This window comes from Ictalurus furcatus, chromosome 21, assembly GCF_023375685.1.
Source record: "Ictalurus furcatus strain D&B chromosome 21, Billie_1.0, whole genome shotgun sequence".
NCBI lineage: Eukaryota > Metazoa > Chordata > Actinopteri > Siluriformes > Ictaluridae > Ictalurus > Ictalurus furcatus.
The window spans coordinates 10526379-10542800 of NC_071275.1; the positions used below are offsets into that span (position 1 = coordinate 10526379).

A 16422-nucleotide genomic window follows, 5' to 3' on the forward strand; every position below is an offset into this window, starting at 1 on the left:
CAGCCCTTGACTGTAGATGTCAGTGATGCAGGATGCTATTAATAAGCCTCCAGCTAAATGAAGTGGAGAGGCTACAACACTTGACCTACTGTATGCTATAGGCTACAATCTAGTGTATTTTCAGAGTAACCGTGTAATAGGCAGTCGAGTCAACGACATACAGTCATCTGGAGTACATTCTAGCAGATTGTTTTGAGCGCTTTTAGACATATATTTGTTCAACTGTGTTTGAGGTGATCCCATTAACCAGGGTTTACAGGCTTCGTACAGACATTATCCACTCTGTAACCCCCCATTCCTTCTGCTATTCTTTGCAATACATCTTACAACAGAATCAATTCTGTACATCATAGACACACTGTCTGCACTGAACTGCAGGTTTGCCTTTTTTGTGTGTGGAAATTCACCAAGAACTTGGTGACCATGGAGTATTTATAAACTATCCCAATCTGGCAAACCTGTTATTAACTGCACTGTCTGCTGCTCTTCCTCCAAGCATGGGGAAGACTGATTCCTGCCCCTATGGGCGTCTATTAGCACTTGTTGCAATTCCCATGTTTGACCACTAGATGCAATAAGAACACTAATGCGATTGCGCAGCATCTAGGAAGGTGAGCAAAAAATCGACGGAACGTCGGCCTATCTGTTGAATAGGGGAACTACTAAAAATCGCTGGTCACTTGAAAGAGGTACCTAGTATTCCAGCGCAATTTAAAATGTATGGAGTTGTGAATGAGGACTTTATGACGACAAGCCACCACTGATATAAGCGTTTCTCAAAGTGAACACTAAGAGTGAATTTGTCTAAGCAAGTTAGAGAAACAAAAACAAATTAAGAACAGATGGAATCTCGGCTCGGCTCGACCACACTCAAGCCAACCGGGACAGCCAGGAACCTTGGGGTGACTTTTGATGACAGCTTGACCTTCATAGACCACATTTCAACAACTGCACGATCCTGTTGGTTCATTCTGTATAACATCAAGAAAATCAGACCCTATCTCACTGAACAGGCTACACAGCTACTAGTCCAGGCTCTTGTCATCTCAAAACTGGCCTACTGCAACACACTACTCTCGGGTCTCCCAGGCAGCTCCATCAAACCCCTTCAGATGATTCAGAATGCAGAAGCACGTCTCATCTTCAACCAGCACAAAAGAATCCATGTCACACCCCCTTCATCTCCCTCCACTGGATTCCTGTAGCCGCCCATATCAAATTCAAGGCCTTGATTCCCACGTGCAAGACCTTGTCTGGAACAGCACCCTCCTACCTCAACACTCTCCTTGAGGCACTATTGTCCCCTAGCAAGATAAGATAAACTTTAGCTTTGTTCTCCATGTGAATTTTTTTTTTTTAGAGCAATTCAACGGCAATTGGGAATAATCTTGCTAGCTACACTCGCTAGCATTTAAATCCAATCAGTTTTTAATTAATTGCGTAGACCCGTGACTGTAATCAGCACTCCACACACCTTATCTTATCACTGTGTCTCACTGCAGCTTTGTTTTGCTTGTGTATCCAGCTGCTCTTATACACACACACACACACACACACACACACACACAAAGAGGACGCTATACATAGACACCTCTCTCATCATGAATCATGAATAGGAGACCACCTTTGCCAGCGTTACCTGACCGTCACTCAGACACGTGGTTGTGCTACGGTCCCCTGCATTGCAGCTTTGCTCATAGCACCATCCTGTCACTGTGTGCTTTAGCAAGCCTCTAAACCACCACCCCCCATCTACTGCATACACACTTGTGTTGTACACATCCGTGCCTTGTAAGAACGGAGGGAATACAAGAGAAACGAGGGACGCGGTCTCACTCGCCCCAGGCACGAATCGTAATGTTCCACTTAGGAATGCGTTTCATTCTCAAAGGCTTACAGAGTAACCATTATATAGCTAATTATCATTATGCATCTGGAACAGAACGGTGTTCGTTCTTCTTCTAAATCACGCACTAAGATGAACAAAACCATTAATCAGGTCATGGATTGAAAGACAAAACTACACACACATAAACACACACACAGATCTGTTTAGCCCATGATGTTTCCCAATGTCACTAGTATTAACTGCTTTTAACACACATTTAAAATTCAGAAGAGCTTTATAATTAACTTATGAGCTCAATCAGGAATGTTGGGTATAGAAAAAAAATCTAACACTCCCCCCAAAATCTGATAAAAACACCTTCTATAGATTTCCAGCATGAGGCTAAACATGAGCTATGATTTTTTTTTATCCTACTCTCGCTGAATAACAGTCCTACATTTCTAATATGTTCACTATTTATTACAAAAAATATATAATAACGATCTTAAATGATCCTGCTGCAAAAGATATCAACGAACTGTTCATAAAGCAACATACAGGTGCATCTCAAAAACTGAGAATATCGTGGAAAAGTTCATTTTATCCTGAAATTTAATTCAAACGTGGAATTTACATATATTCTAGATTCATTAAACATAAAGTGAAATATTTCAAGCCTTTTGTTTTTGTTTTAATCTTGAGGATTACGGATTACAGCTCATGGAAATCAAAAATCCCGTATCTCAAAGTATTCGAATAAAGAATAATAATAGTGAAATGTCGACCTGAGAAGAGCTCTAATCGGCGAATTAACTCAAAACATCTGCAAAGGTTTCCCGAGGCTTTAATCTCTCGGTCAGGTTCAGTACACACGATCACAATCACGCGAAAGATGAAAGTAAACGTTGCGTTTCATTTGGAAATCAAGGTCCCAGAGTCTGGAGGGAGAAAGAGTGGTTCCTTAGGTTCACGTAAAATAATAGCCGTACATTTAAAATCCTGTATCAGAGACGAAACACTGATCCGCAACATTGCCTTGTTACGTAAGGAATAAAACGGTACAGGGTGTGAAGTAGTGTTTTATTCCTCTTTATTACACCACAGCAGGTTGCCAACTAGTACTTAAAGTTTATCTGTTTATAGTTATATTCAATACTGTAGTGTGGAATGTCATTACATTATAGTAGCTACAGGATAAACAGCTAAAAGGGCAGTTAACTCTAACCCTCTGTCCTGAAGACGCCCTGACACCGGAGACCCCTTCCGTAAACGTTAAAACATATCACCATATCAACAATGACACATTTTTCTTAGTTAACGGCACAATCCGTCTATTATTTGGCTTGGATTATGTGGATCCTCCACCATGCAAGTAGTTAGTATAGAAAAAAGATTATTAAAACCTTGAGTGCATTAATATAAACCTGCACTGTTAATATTAATAGAAAATGAATCGACACCTTCTGACCAATCATATTCAAAAATATGTGAATATATGGCCTATATATTTGACAAATATCGGCATGTACAGTAATTACACAGACGTTTAAATGTTTGCTTATGAAATGCAACAGTACTCACTCACGAGCAGAAAACATCAGCGAACATTACAATAAAACATGCCACGACAATAATTATAGCCTTTCGTGAGTTACGAATGGGTGTATTTAAACCGGACGGCACTTAAAAGCAGCAATACAGGGAGGAAGCCGAGATCAGAAATAAGAAACACTGAACAGTTAATTGTACCAAGACGTTTTGTGAAATAATCCCTGTGGTAAATGGTGTGCACTTATATAAGTGCACATGTGCAAAGTGCTCACCAATGTGTGAGTGTATGGCATTCAAGGCGCTAGCTTGCCATCGGGAGCAACTTGGGATTCAGTGTCTTGCCCAAGGACACCTCAGCATGTGGAGGCACGTGGGCCGGGAGCTGAACCGCCAATCCTATGATTAGTGGACAACCCGCTCTACCACCTGAGCCACAGCCGCCCCGTGTGAAAAGCAGCGCCTCGGTGAAGAGCGTGTGAAATGAACGAGGTGACCTACCATCCAGGGAGAGCCAGTCGTGCTGAGAGGTGGGCAGGGCAGGGAGAGCGCGGGCTTTATATTCAAACACCACCGAGTTGGAGATGATCTGGCTGCTGGCTGCCACCTGAAGGGTCACCAGGCCTGTGTCGTGAGCTACAGGAGGAAACATACGCTCTGTTTACCGCTTCAGTTCGTAATCCGTGGTTGCGTCTGTGGGGAGTTGCAGCGCTGGCAAACAATATTCATGCCACGTACATTACTATATTCCTTATATTCCTTTTCCAGTCCTTGATGCTTATACATCACTTAAGATATTTATTACTAATAATATTCAGAAAGTGAACGATAAGATACTGTACGTTGAATACCCTTAAAAAGAAATATATATATATATATATCGACCAATATCAAACAAGAAATAGTAATAAATCTGTAAGTGAATAATGATCAATAATGATGATGTTTTTAGAACAAGGTTTAAAAAATAAAAATACAAGATTTGAGACTAAAACAGTAATACTCTGAGGAAAAAAAAGTCACCATGAGAGAAAATTGCAATATTTTGAGAATAATGTCATAATACTATGACGAAATGGCACCACTGGAGCAATGTCTGTGTGTTAAAATCAGGGATGTTGACGATTTGTTTCTTTTGTTGAAGGAGAAAGTTTAGGTTGTGGTCAGCTTCAAGGCTATTGATGGTTACGTCTGTGTAACATTCAGAGGGTGTGTATTTTCACAGGAGACAATCCTGAAGGAGTGGATTCATTGGGGACTTACCGTCAAGTCCCCAGTGCTTTATTACATACGTAAGCCTTATGGGAGAGTCCATATCCCATAACGCATTGATTGCTTTACCGAGAGCAGAATGACTATGTCTTTATTTTCAAAATATTGTGACTTTTTTTTTCTCAGAATATCATATATTACCGCTTTTTTCCCCCTCGATATACACAATATGGCCAAAAGTATGTGGACACCTGACCAATCACACGCATGTGGCACAATTGTCCAACATCCCATTCCAAATTTATTCCCCTTTACTGTTATAATAAGCTCCACTCTTTTGAGAAGGCTTTCCACTAGATTTTGGAGCGTGGATGTTGGGATTTGTGTTTATTCGGGTACAAGAGCATGACAAAGTGTGGTCAGGTACTGATGGTGAGGAGTGAGGAGGTCTGAGGTGCAGTCTGCGTTCCAGATCATCCCTAAGGTGTTCAGTCGGGTTGAGGTCAGGGCTCTGTGCAGGACACTCGAGACACCTTCTTCCAACCTGAACACACCATGTCTTCATGGAGCTCATTTTGTGCACAGGGGCACTGTCATGCTGGCGCAGTGTTTGGGGCCAGTTATTGTAATACTACAGCGTACAAAGACGTTCTATACAATTGTGTGCTTCTAACTTGGGGAAGAACCACATATGTGTGTGATGGTCAGGTGCCAACAAACATTGGGCCATATAGTGTATTATGACATTCTCCCCCTCCTCCCCTCAAAATATTATGACTACTTTTATTTAAACAGTGGCCCTAAAATGCTGTCATATACTGGGCTTACGTTAATATTTAATATTTAATTGTACTGTCATGTACAATATTATATTACATCAGTATGCAGGCTGGACAGACTCACATCAGGTACCAGTCAGGGTACCACCCGTATCAGGGACCTTCAGCTGATCATCTTTGTGTAAAATAGATTTTTAGGACTTTTCCAGAACAACTTAATGACATTTGGAAACACCTTGCTAGCTAGCTACAGCAAAAACAAACAAACAAACAAACAAACAAAAAACAACACCTTTTTGAGCATGAAGGAAAAATGATTTCCGATTTTTACTTATAAAATACTTTCATGTTTTCGAATTGATGAAATGAAAATGCACTTTGTGCATGAATACAGAATGGCTCAAGGTTGTAGTTATATGCATGCATGTCCTGTCCGAGTTCCTACCTGGGCAGTAACATCGCAGCACTCCGGGCTGAATGAGCGAGGCAGGAACCGTGATCTGATCGAACAGGCAAGTGTAGTCACTGCTGGCCTCCTGCCATGGTCCTGTGATTAAAACCTTCACTCCACCCTACAACATGCAAACACACTTCTCACTCTCCAGCCACTGTCTAGCACAATGTTCAGAGTTATAGCGCAGAACAAACACTGAGCAATTAGTAATCAATGTATCCCGAGTCATACAAAGTGTAGGTGGAGTTTGAAATGACTTATTACTAGGGGTTTGTCTGGCTCTTTTATGCGTCTGTGCGTATTAATCTATATAACGCCCCTTTCCCCCATGACATCACTGGTATGATTTCCAGTTGATGTAAACTAGTAGAAAGATTAGTATTTCTTTGTCTCGTTTTCTTGAGTTCTGTCTAAGTGCTGCCATCTTGTGGTTGTAATACAACACAACTACATGAAAACAGGCACAACAATCTGGCAACCAGTACATACTGGTTTATGTTTGTGCATCACAAATATAAACTCATTCATTTTCTGTACCTCTGATATCATGGTTACGGTTGCAGTATGCTGGAGCCTATCCTGGGAACACTGGGCGTGAGGTGAGAATACACCTCAGGGAATCATTCACACATTTACATCTAGGGGCAATTTTAGAGTAGTCAATCTACTCTGCATGTTTTTTTTGTTTTTTTTTTATTTGGGATGGAAAGTGTAGAAACCGAAGGAACCCACATGGACACAGCGAGAACGTGAAACTCTGCACAGTGAGTAAGCCGAGCTCAGAATCGAACCAGGGACCAGTGGTAGCTGTGTTACCCACCACAAACATTTAACAACAAACCCCACAGACATAGTGACTTACTCACCTCTGGGTAAGACCACTCTGGTGAGTAGTCTGTCACCACAAACAGTCTCCCAGTGTTCTGAAGCATCCCCATGGTCCCATGAGCCACAGCTGCAGACACTACCTCCTCTACTTGCATGTACGCCAACTGCCCAGTGTCTGTTCCCAGTGCCCCAGACTGGGCCGACTGGGGGCTGCAACAGGGCTGGAGGCAGAGTTCTGCAGAGTTGTACCCTGTGGCTCCATGGGTGGGTCCTTCTTCAGCAACCTGCTGGGTGGTTGCACCAGATGTCACTTGCCCTTCTGTGCCTGAGTGGGCCATTATCTGATGGCTGTAGAGTGTGTTGCCCGTTTGTCCGCCGATCGCTGCACCGTTTCCTCCTTCTACTGAAATGAAATCGTTGATGAGGTCTGAAAACTGATTCCCAAAAGAGACGTCAAAGTGATCTAGGCTGATCTCCATGGATCCTCCTCCATTGGCTCCACTTGTGGCCAGAGCCTGGTGGGCTGCCATGTTGTTAAAGAGCCCCTGGACTAGCCCTGCTCCCTGTAGGAGAGGCTGTAGCTGCTGATGTGGACTGCCAGTTGCCCTGCTGCCATCCGTACCGTTACACAGGGTTCCACTATTATTACCTGTTCCTGTTCCTCCAGCTCCTCCTGCTCCCAAGTTGGTGCTCTCTGGTTGTTGGAGGTAGTGCTCTGTAGCTCCACTGCCATCTGCTCCATTTCTCACACAGTGCTGCAGGTGATCCCCTGCCTTCAGCAAGTCTTCCGTCTCCTTTTCTTGCCCGCCTGCGTCCCGTCTTTCTGAGTTGGCTTGTTGTTCCAAACTTCCAACCTCCTCGTGTTCTTTGCTGGCACCTGTGAAGCGGTTTTGGTACTGCATAAGTTGCAGAGTGCCACCTTGCCCATTTCTCTCAGCTGGAGAGCTGCTGTTGCAATTGGATGTTGTCTGCTGGCCTTGATGGGCATGGTGGTGGTGGTGATGCCCGTTGGTGCCTGTTGAATCAGTCTTGACTACGGACAAACCCATGTAGGCAGTGGAGTCGTGCGAGTTCTGAGCAGAAGTGCTAGTGTTCTGGTGGGTTTGTGTCTGGGTGGACTGAGGTGAGCCCTGCAGGAAGAAGCTGGGAGAGTGGCTCTGGTGGGTTAGCTGTGGGCTGGGTATAGCTTGACCGTAGCTTGTAGCAGACATCATGGTAGAAGAGTAGTCCTGCTTGGAATCAATGGCGCTGAAATCCATCTGCTCCAGTGTGGTGCTAGGGCTCAGGCCACCCCCAGATGGGAGCAATGAGCTAGTTGGTGTCAGAGCTAGGGAACTCTGGGTAGAGCCACTGCCCGAGGAGCTGGACAGGCTACCTGCACCACTGACCACCTCTCCAACCTGGTAACCACCTTCTTTGGCCAGCTGCTGCTCAAATGATGTGTCCTCTGTTTTAATATTCTTGACCAGTGAGGCATTGAAGCCATAACCATTGTCGGTGAGAGGAGGTGAACATCGGACTCCTCCGTTGCTGCAGCTGCTGGTGTTGCTGACTTCTGTCTTCAGCCCATTTCCTCCATATGTCTGGCCCTGCTTGGGGTTGTTGAGGAAGCAGTCTGGGTCAAAGTTCATGGTGGTTTCTGGCAGCTTAATGCTCCCAGACTCTAGGCTGCTAGAGAGGACAAGCTCTTCTGACATGCTAGCTGCAGAAAGCATCGCCAATCTCTCTGTAGACCCTACATCTCCTAAACCCACACCCACAGCCCCAGGAAAAGCAAATTTGTGACTGTCAGCAGCCACTGCCAGCACCAAGCTGCTTGAGGCTGTGTCAGGGCCTAGGAGATGAGCATTGGGATCTCCAGTGGGAGACATGCTGTAGACAGGATCACCGGTGACCTCTGACATGAAGACAGTGGTCGACTGGGAGAGGCTGCTCATGACGGAGGCCACGTGGCTCATACCTGTCACCACCGGGCTGTCAGCTATGTCAGGATCAGAGTTTAGCCCGCTGCTAATGGATACAGGAGAGCTCTGGGTGGTGTCTGGTACCTCCACCTGGTTGGTGGAGGACACCTCCATACTGTTCTGATGAAGTAGAGCCGGTTTCGTTCCTTTGCTGTTCCTCTTTTCTCGCGCAGTCGATCCACCCGGCCCGTCGCCCGTTCCCCTGCCATTTTTGCCTGCTCCATGGGTGTGTTCGGTCTTGCCCTCAGACACATCACTGTTCTGGACTTCGGAGTGAGTGCTGCTATAAGCACCTCCAGAGCGCGGGTCAACCTTCGGGGAGATGATGCGGTGTTTGGCACTGTTACACTTGTGATGCAGACTGCTACCAGCACCTGCGGACATTCGGAGCACACAGGAACAGATGCGGTGGTAAGAACGTGCATGGCTTATTTGTTTTATGTAACAATACATACACCAGGGCTGAATCTTTGTGTGCCCTAAGTGCTATCCTAAATAATATTATCCTGTATTCTTATTCTTATTTCTGGTGGCCTCAGGGACCCCGAGCGACTGCGTATACTGCTGATATCACCTGTATAAATCCATAAACCAGTATAATATAATTTCCCTCCTTGCAATGGGATGATAATTTCAAATGTACTACAAGGCTGCCACCTAGTGACAAATATCTATACTGCACAGACACAAAACTACATCCCAGTTGCATTCTGGAGCACAGCAACAAATGCAATAAATGCAAGCATTAAAATTTTAATACATAGGATCTTAGTGTTTATTACAGTATGCATGAAATTCAATATCGTGTGCCTTTCATATAAAATAACCCTGAATCTTGTTCTGTGTTTTGAATCCTGTTAAAATGGGGGGCATTTAAGCACTTTGTAACTAAGCAATCTCTTAATAAGTTTCATTTAAGTGCATGTTTTAAAAGATGAGCCTAATATTAAACATATTTACTTCAGAATAAAATCAGGGGATTTTCATTATCTAGGTTTTCTTGAAAATGATTTTATACTCATCATATACTCCACATGACAAACATTAAACAAGTAATACAAAGCTAGTCTTGACATTTTTTTGTATAAAGCGACACATTCTCATCTTGATGATGTGTATTTAAACGCAGTAGGGCAATATGATGTAACTTCTAGGAAATTCTGTGCTGAAAGAAGCTTTAGGGTGAATTCGGCATGCACAGAGAAAACACCCTCCCATGTATTGACCTAAATAATACATGGTAATTATTTATAATAAAAATATATATGGAATGCTTTGTCTGTTCTTTACATCACTTAGTTTGCCTTCATTTGACAAATAAGATCATCTTCGTTATTTTTAAAATGTTACATCATTTCTCTCTTAAGCCCAATATAAATCTTTGCAATCATGCCTTCTGTCTTTTCTCCCTTACCCAGCGTCCCCGTGCAGAGGCAGTTGTGAGTCCGGGGAGGTGGCTTGGTCTGGTGGCTGTCCAGGATCTGCTGCACCAGCTGCTCAGCCGAGAAGCCGGTGCTGCTGTTCCCGTTGCTGCAAGTCCACTTGATGCCATAAACTGCCGGAAGAGAGGAGGAGACAGAGACGTCAGCCAGACAGCCACACAGACCAGCGGGCGGCGCATCGGCGCCCACCACCTCACCAGCTCCCTCTACTGGCACTGCAAGGGAGAGACAGCCTCATGCTCCCTGATCACACAGAGTACCGACATGGCCGATGTGATCCATGAGCTAAGGTATAACTCTGTTATACCTTTAAAATGCATCTTTACAGAAAACAAATCTAATCAATTATTAATCAATATGTCAGAGTACTGACCATTCCCATGCTACTTCGATTATATTTAGAGACGATACCATATTTTCTTTTCCAATACTGAAACCTTGAGCGTCAGTCGATATCCGATATCCATACCCATTCGATGTTATTTCTTTAAAAACTAATAAGCTCTAAAGAGCATAAAAAAAACTACTAAAGTACTTAAAACAAAGAGGGAAAAAATACATAACTAAAAACAAGAATTACTCCAAACTATAGCTTTTTTTATTCAGTTAAACTATTTTGCACACATTTTTTTGTTAGGTATATCACTGCAAATATAATAAATATAATTAAGTAGAAAGGGTAAATAAAAAAAATCACTCCTAGCAAAAAAAACTAAACAAAAAACCCCCAAACAAGTCTCTTCATATATAAACAATTCCAGTTAAAAAAAAAAAAAAAAAGTCCAATCGGATCGAATTCATTCTTTTAAAAAAATATGTTTTGCTGGTATTAACGTGATACTGATCCTGGTTATCAGATATTATTTACTGATTATTTACTGGTTCTTAATCAACAGTGTTAGAGGGAAATGGTCTCTATCGTGACTTTAGTATTAGGAGGTTCTATCTGGCATTTTGGTTAAATATGTTTACACTTATGTGGCTTTTTTCTATCTATAAGTATGAACCTGCAATTATAGAGTTTTAATACAGCAACTGATTGCGATCCTGAATGAACAGGTGACGAAGACAGCGTCGCAAAAACATCTACGTGAGTTTAATACAAACATGACTTCGCTTATATCGTTCTTACAGAGTTAACCATAAATGATCCATGAATGAAAATGAGCAAGGCTTGGTAAGTTCACCTGTGTGTGACCTAAAGCTGTGTATAATCATAAATCTATTTATTACTTTAAATCGGTGAAAAGCAAACACTGTTTCAGTTACACAACCTTTGACATGAGTTTTTTTTTTGTGTTTTTTTTGTCGATGAGATCAGAGTCGAAGCTGTGATGTTTTGGCAGAACGTTATAACACTGAAGTCACATGATGCGTCCTTTGAACTATTTTAAGCTTGTATAACTGGGATTTAATACATAATAGAACAGTTTTAATAAACACACACAACACACTGTCTGGGGGTTTTGTGAGTCAAACTTCTTCAAGCCCTAAAACACACACAATTGTTAGAATTCTCAATAATAATAAAAAATAAAAATGTAGCATCAACAAAAAAGCAACTCTTGTTTGTGTAGTGTTCAGAATATATATACATATATGTATATATATATATATATATATATATATATATATATATATGTGTGTGTGTGTATATATACATATATATGTGTGTATATATATATATGTGTATATATATATATATATATATATATATATATATATATAGCTACACTTGATATTAGACGTAATCATGTATTAACACGTTTTATTCCGCGGTGCTTGTTGAACTCTGGATGCTGATTGGACAGAAGGTGTTGATGAATTTTCTCTGACAGTAGCGCAGCTGCAAATTGCCGGCTTACAGTGCATCCGGAAAGTACTGACAGCGCTTCACTTTTTCCACATTTTGTTATGTTACAGCCTTATTCCAAAATGGATTCAATTCATTATTTTCCTCAAAATTCTACAAACAATACCCCCTAATGACAAAGTGAAAGAAGTTTGTTTGAAATCTTTGCAAATTTATTAAAAATAAAAAACAAAAAAAGCACATGTGCATAAGTATTCACAGCCTTTGCCATGACACTCAAAATTGAGCTCAGGTGCATCCTGTTTCCACTGATCATCCTTGAGATGTTTCTACAACTTGATTGGAGTCCACCTGTGGTAAATTCAGTTGATTGGACATGATTTGGAAAGGCACACACCTGTCTATATAAGGTCCCACAGTTAACAATGCATGTCAGAGCACAAACCAAGCCGTGAAGTCCAAGAAATTGTCTGGAGACCTCCGAGACAGGATTGTATCGAGGCACAGATCTGGGGAAGGGTACAGAAACCTTTCTGCAGCATTGAAGGTCCCAATGAGCACAGTGGCCTCCATCATCCGTAAATGGAAGAAGTTTGGAACCAGCAGGACTCTTCCTAGAGCTGGCCACCCGGCCAAACCGAGCGATCGGGGGGAGAAGGGCCTTAGTCAGGGAGGTGACCAAAAACCCGATGGTCACTGTGACAGAGCTCCAGCATGTCTCTGTGGAGAGAGGAGAACCTTCCAGAAGAACAACCATCTCTGCAGCACTCCATCAATCAGGCCTGTATGGTAGAGTGGCCAGACTCTGGCAAGCGTCATGTCTGGAGGAAACCAGGCACCAGTCATCACCTGGCCAATACCATCCCTACAGTGAAGCATGGTGGTGGCAGCATCATGCTGTGGGGATGTTTTTCAGGGGCAGGAACTGGGAGACTAGTCAGGATCGAGGGAAAGATGAATGCAGCAATGTACAGAGACATCCATGATGAAAACCTGCTCCTGAGCGCTCTGGACCTCAGACTGGGGCGAAGGTTCATCTTCCAACAGGACAACGACTCTAAGCACACAGACAAGATAACGAAGGAGTGGCTACAGGACAACTCTGTGAATGTCCTTGAGTGTCCCAGCCAGAGCCCAGACTTGAACCCGATTAAACATCTCTGGAGAGATCTGAAAATGGCTGTGCACCGACGCTCCCCATCCAACCTGATGGAGCTTGAGAGGTCCTGCAAAGAAGAATGGGAGAAACTGCCCAAAATAGGTGTGCCAAGCTTGTAGCATCATTCTCAAAAAGACTTGAGGCTGTAATTGGTGCCAAAGGTGCTTCAACAAAGTATTGAGCAAAGGCTGTGAATACTTATGCACATGTGCTTTTTTTGTTTTTTATTTTTAATAAATTTGCAAAGATTTCAAACAAACTTCTTTCACGTTGTCATTAGGGGGTATTGTTTGTAGAATTTTGAGGAAAATAATGAATTGAATCCATTTTGGAATAAGGCTGTAACATAACAAAATGTGGAAAAAGTGACGCGCTGTGAATACTTTCCGGATGCACTGTATATCAACGCGCTCGTTCTAACATGTCATTGTTTCTATAGTAACGGCTTGTTCACTGGGATTTGTACGGCGGATGCTTCACATAAACGGATAAAAGCACACGTTTGTGCGTAGATGACGATATGATGACGTTTTCTGTAAAGAGGCATTTAAGTAACATTTGGACACCGGAACGAGTCTCCAGTGTAGGTGCATCGTAGCAGTCAGAGGTAAACCTGTACCAGGTTTCTCGAGAGAGAATAAAGAGAGAGGGCTGGTGAGGGAACAACTGTTTATAGCTTCTATAATGTAAGTGAAAACAGGAACTGACTTGTTTTGCAGATGTAACTATAAATGGTTAAAAAGTATGACCTTATAGGAAATGAGTCAACTTTTGACGTGGTAGCAGTAACTCTGCTTGATCATCTTTCTTTATCAGCATTGTTTTATTCCCTACATATTATATACAGGTTTATAAACCATGCTACATCTTTTTGAGCCATCTTCTTTGCTCTTATAGGGCCGTATTCTATGCCAGCATCACAGGAGCGGGCGATGGCATCCTGCTGAACAGCTCGCACAGGTCTGCGTAACGTGGCTTCTTATTTTCCTCCAGTATCAGAGCATAGCCATGCTTGTTCGTGTGCTGAGTGTGCCGTGATGGGATTGCTAGTGGAGCGGAACAAGAGCTAACACGGAGCAAAAGCTATAAAGCTATCGCGTCTGCCCCTTAATCTGGATTCCGCAGCACAGGCGTGCACCTCATCAATTACGAGCATCCTTTTTAATCTGCTGGAGCCAAAACAGACATGACTACCAATCAATAGCTGCTAAAGAAGTTTAAATTGTAAAGCAAGCAAACGTGCACTAACCGAATAAGGACCAGGCCGAGGAGAGGGCGGGTAGGGTGGGGATTGTTGAGGGGGGGGCGTATTTAACCTGAGAATCTAGTGCATAACCAACTCATTTAAAATTCATGACTTGGGTAGTGAAGGGAGAAGAGTCAGCAGATCCTCTGTTTTTTTGCCTGAGTCTGCAAAAAAAAGAAAAAAAAAAAAAAAAGATGGTTCGCAATATGGCCATTTCAGCACTAGATGGCAGTATCGCAGCGTGGACGGCTGATTTGTGCCAGAAGGTCAGTCAAAGAGATTTGGATGTGAGCGGTGTTTGCTTGCCCTTTCCTCATTGCCACATCACATCATGAAGTTAATGACGCAGTGAAGTGTTTTGAGATTTAAAAGTCACTCAAATATACGGACTTTTACAGACTGCGTAATGAAGCGGCTGAGAAATCGGCATAAGACGAGCACGAGCACGAGACGAGAGAGTCATGGGCTGACTTTTAAAAGTTTTTATATCTCGGTGGCACGAGCGTGTCCTTCTCTTTGAGGCTTTTGCGCTGAAAATGACAGCTACCTGTCAATGCACCGAGTGAGCCGATCCTCTGTACGGACTTATATAAGGTCATACGCACAGCGGGCTCTGGGAGAGTTGTCAGAACTACTCAGGAGTGATCTTCAGTTTGTCAGGCTTTTGGCAACTTGCTGTCTCCAATTGGGGAGACGTGATGGACTGCTGGGAAGAAAAAAAAAACCCCTCACATCTATACCCTGACAAGTGTGATTTACAAGCTTAATATTCATTCCAGCTGAATGGATGACTTTAATTGTGTGTTATAATTGCGTTGAAACTGATGCGGTGAGTACTGTAGATCTTAATGAAGAAGAGAGAGGAGGAATAAGAACGGTCCGAACAAGGGGGATATTTACGTCCTCTAAGATATCGTGAATACTCACACATGGGCTTGAGCTGGCTGATGAGCTCCTCCTTGGTCCATTTGGCCCACTCCTTTTTGTCTGTGTTGATGGAGCACAGGATTGGACCGCATGGCTTCCCACAATCCTCGATGGCCGGAACATTAAGGTAGTGGACCAGAACGATGTCTGGGTTCTGGGGTGGAGACAGAGAGAGAAAGAGAGAGAGAGAGAGAGAGAGAGAGAGACATGAACATGTGAAAACAGAGAGAGGGAGGGAGAGAGAGAGGGGGGGAGAGAAAGACACACATGAACATGTGAAAAGAGAGAGAGAGGGACAATGAACATGTGAAAAGAGAGAGAGGGAGAAAGAGAGATAGAGAAAGACGTGAACATGTGAAAAGAGAGAGAGGGAGGGAGAGAGAGAGAAAGAGAGAGAGACATGAACATGTGAAAAGAGAGAGAGGGAGGGAGAGAGGGAGAGAGAGACACATGAACGTGGGAAAAGAGAGAGAGAGACACATGAACATGTGAAAAGAGAGAGAGAGAGGGAGGGAGAGAGAGGGAGAGAAAGACACACACATGAACATGTGAAAAGAGAGAGAGAGGGAGCGAGAGAGAGGGAGAGAAAGACACACACATGAACATGTGAAAAGAGAGAGAGGGAGGGAGAGAGGGAGAGAGAGAGGGAGGGAGAGAGGGAGAGAGAGACACATGAACATGGGAAAAGAGAGAGAGACACACATGAACATGTGAAAAGAGAGAGAGAGGGAGGGAGAGAGAGGGAGAGAAAGACACACATGAACATGTGAAAAGAGAGAGAGGGAGGGAGGGAGAGAGAGAGAGAGAGAGAGAGAATGGTTCTCTGATGAGATGAAAGAGCTAACATAACGATGTGGGGAAAGAGGCGGAGGAGGAGGAGGAGGCAGTCAAAGAAGACAAAAGCAAATGGAAATTGAAAAGGAAAGACGACAACGATAGGTCAAGGTTGTTACTTAATAGAGAGTGAGAAAAAAAACCCCTCATCGGTCGATCGAAGGAGATGGAAGTCTTGAATAAAGCATGGTGTCTTATCTTTATAGAAAAGCTGCTCGGAGCTCGTCTGGCACACAAAGTGCGCATCGGCAGGGACTGAAACGAACCCGCTCGATGACATCGCCGCGAACATGCACGCCGTTCCGCTGAAGAGTCTGGAACAAGCTCCGGGAAAGTGAACGCTCTAAACGCTGCGAGTTGTTTTGAGATTGCAAGCAGGAGGTGCGAG

At 43.2% G+C, this 16422-nt stretch overlaps 1 protein-coding gene across 1 annotated transcript in view; it reads right to left on the bottom strand.

The window, feature by feature from the left end:
• LOC128624869 (calmodulin-binding transcription activator 1-like) overlaps positions 1–16422 on the bottom strand; it is a 254009-nt gene that overhangs the window by 18884 nt on the left and 218703 nt on the right. The window contains exons 7-11 of the mRNA XM_053652693.1: positions 15201–15354; positions 10028–10168; positions 6688–8987; positions 5813–5939; positions 3878–4012 (exon numbers count right to left, since the gene is read on the bottom strand). Coding sequence (XP_053508668.1) covers positions 3878–4012; positions 5813–5939; positions 6688–8987; positions 10028–10168; positions 15201–15354 — 2857 coding nt within the window. The remainder of the gene's footprint in view (positions 1–3877; positions 4013–5812; positions 5940–6687; positions 8988–10027; positions 10169–15200; positions 15355–16422) is intronic.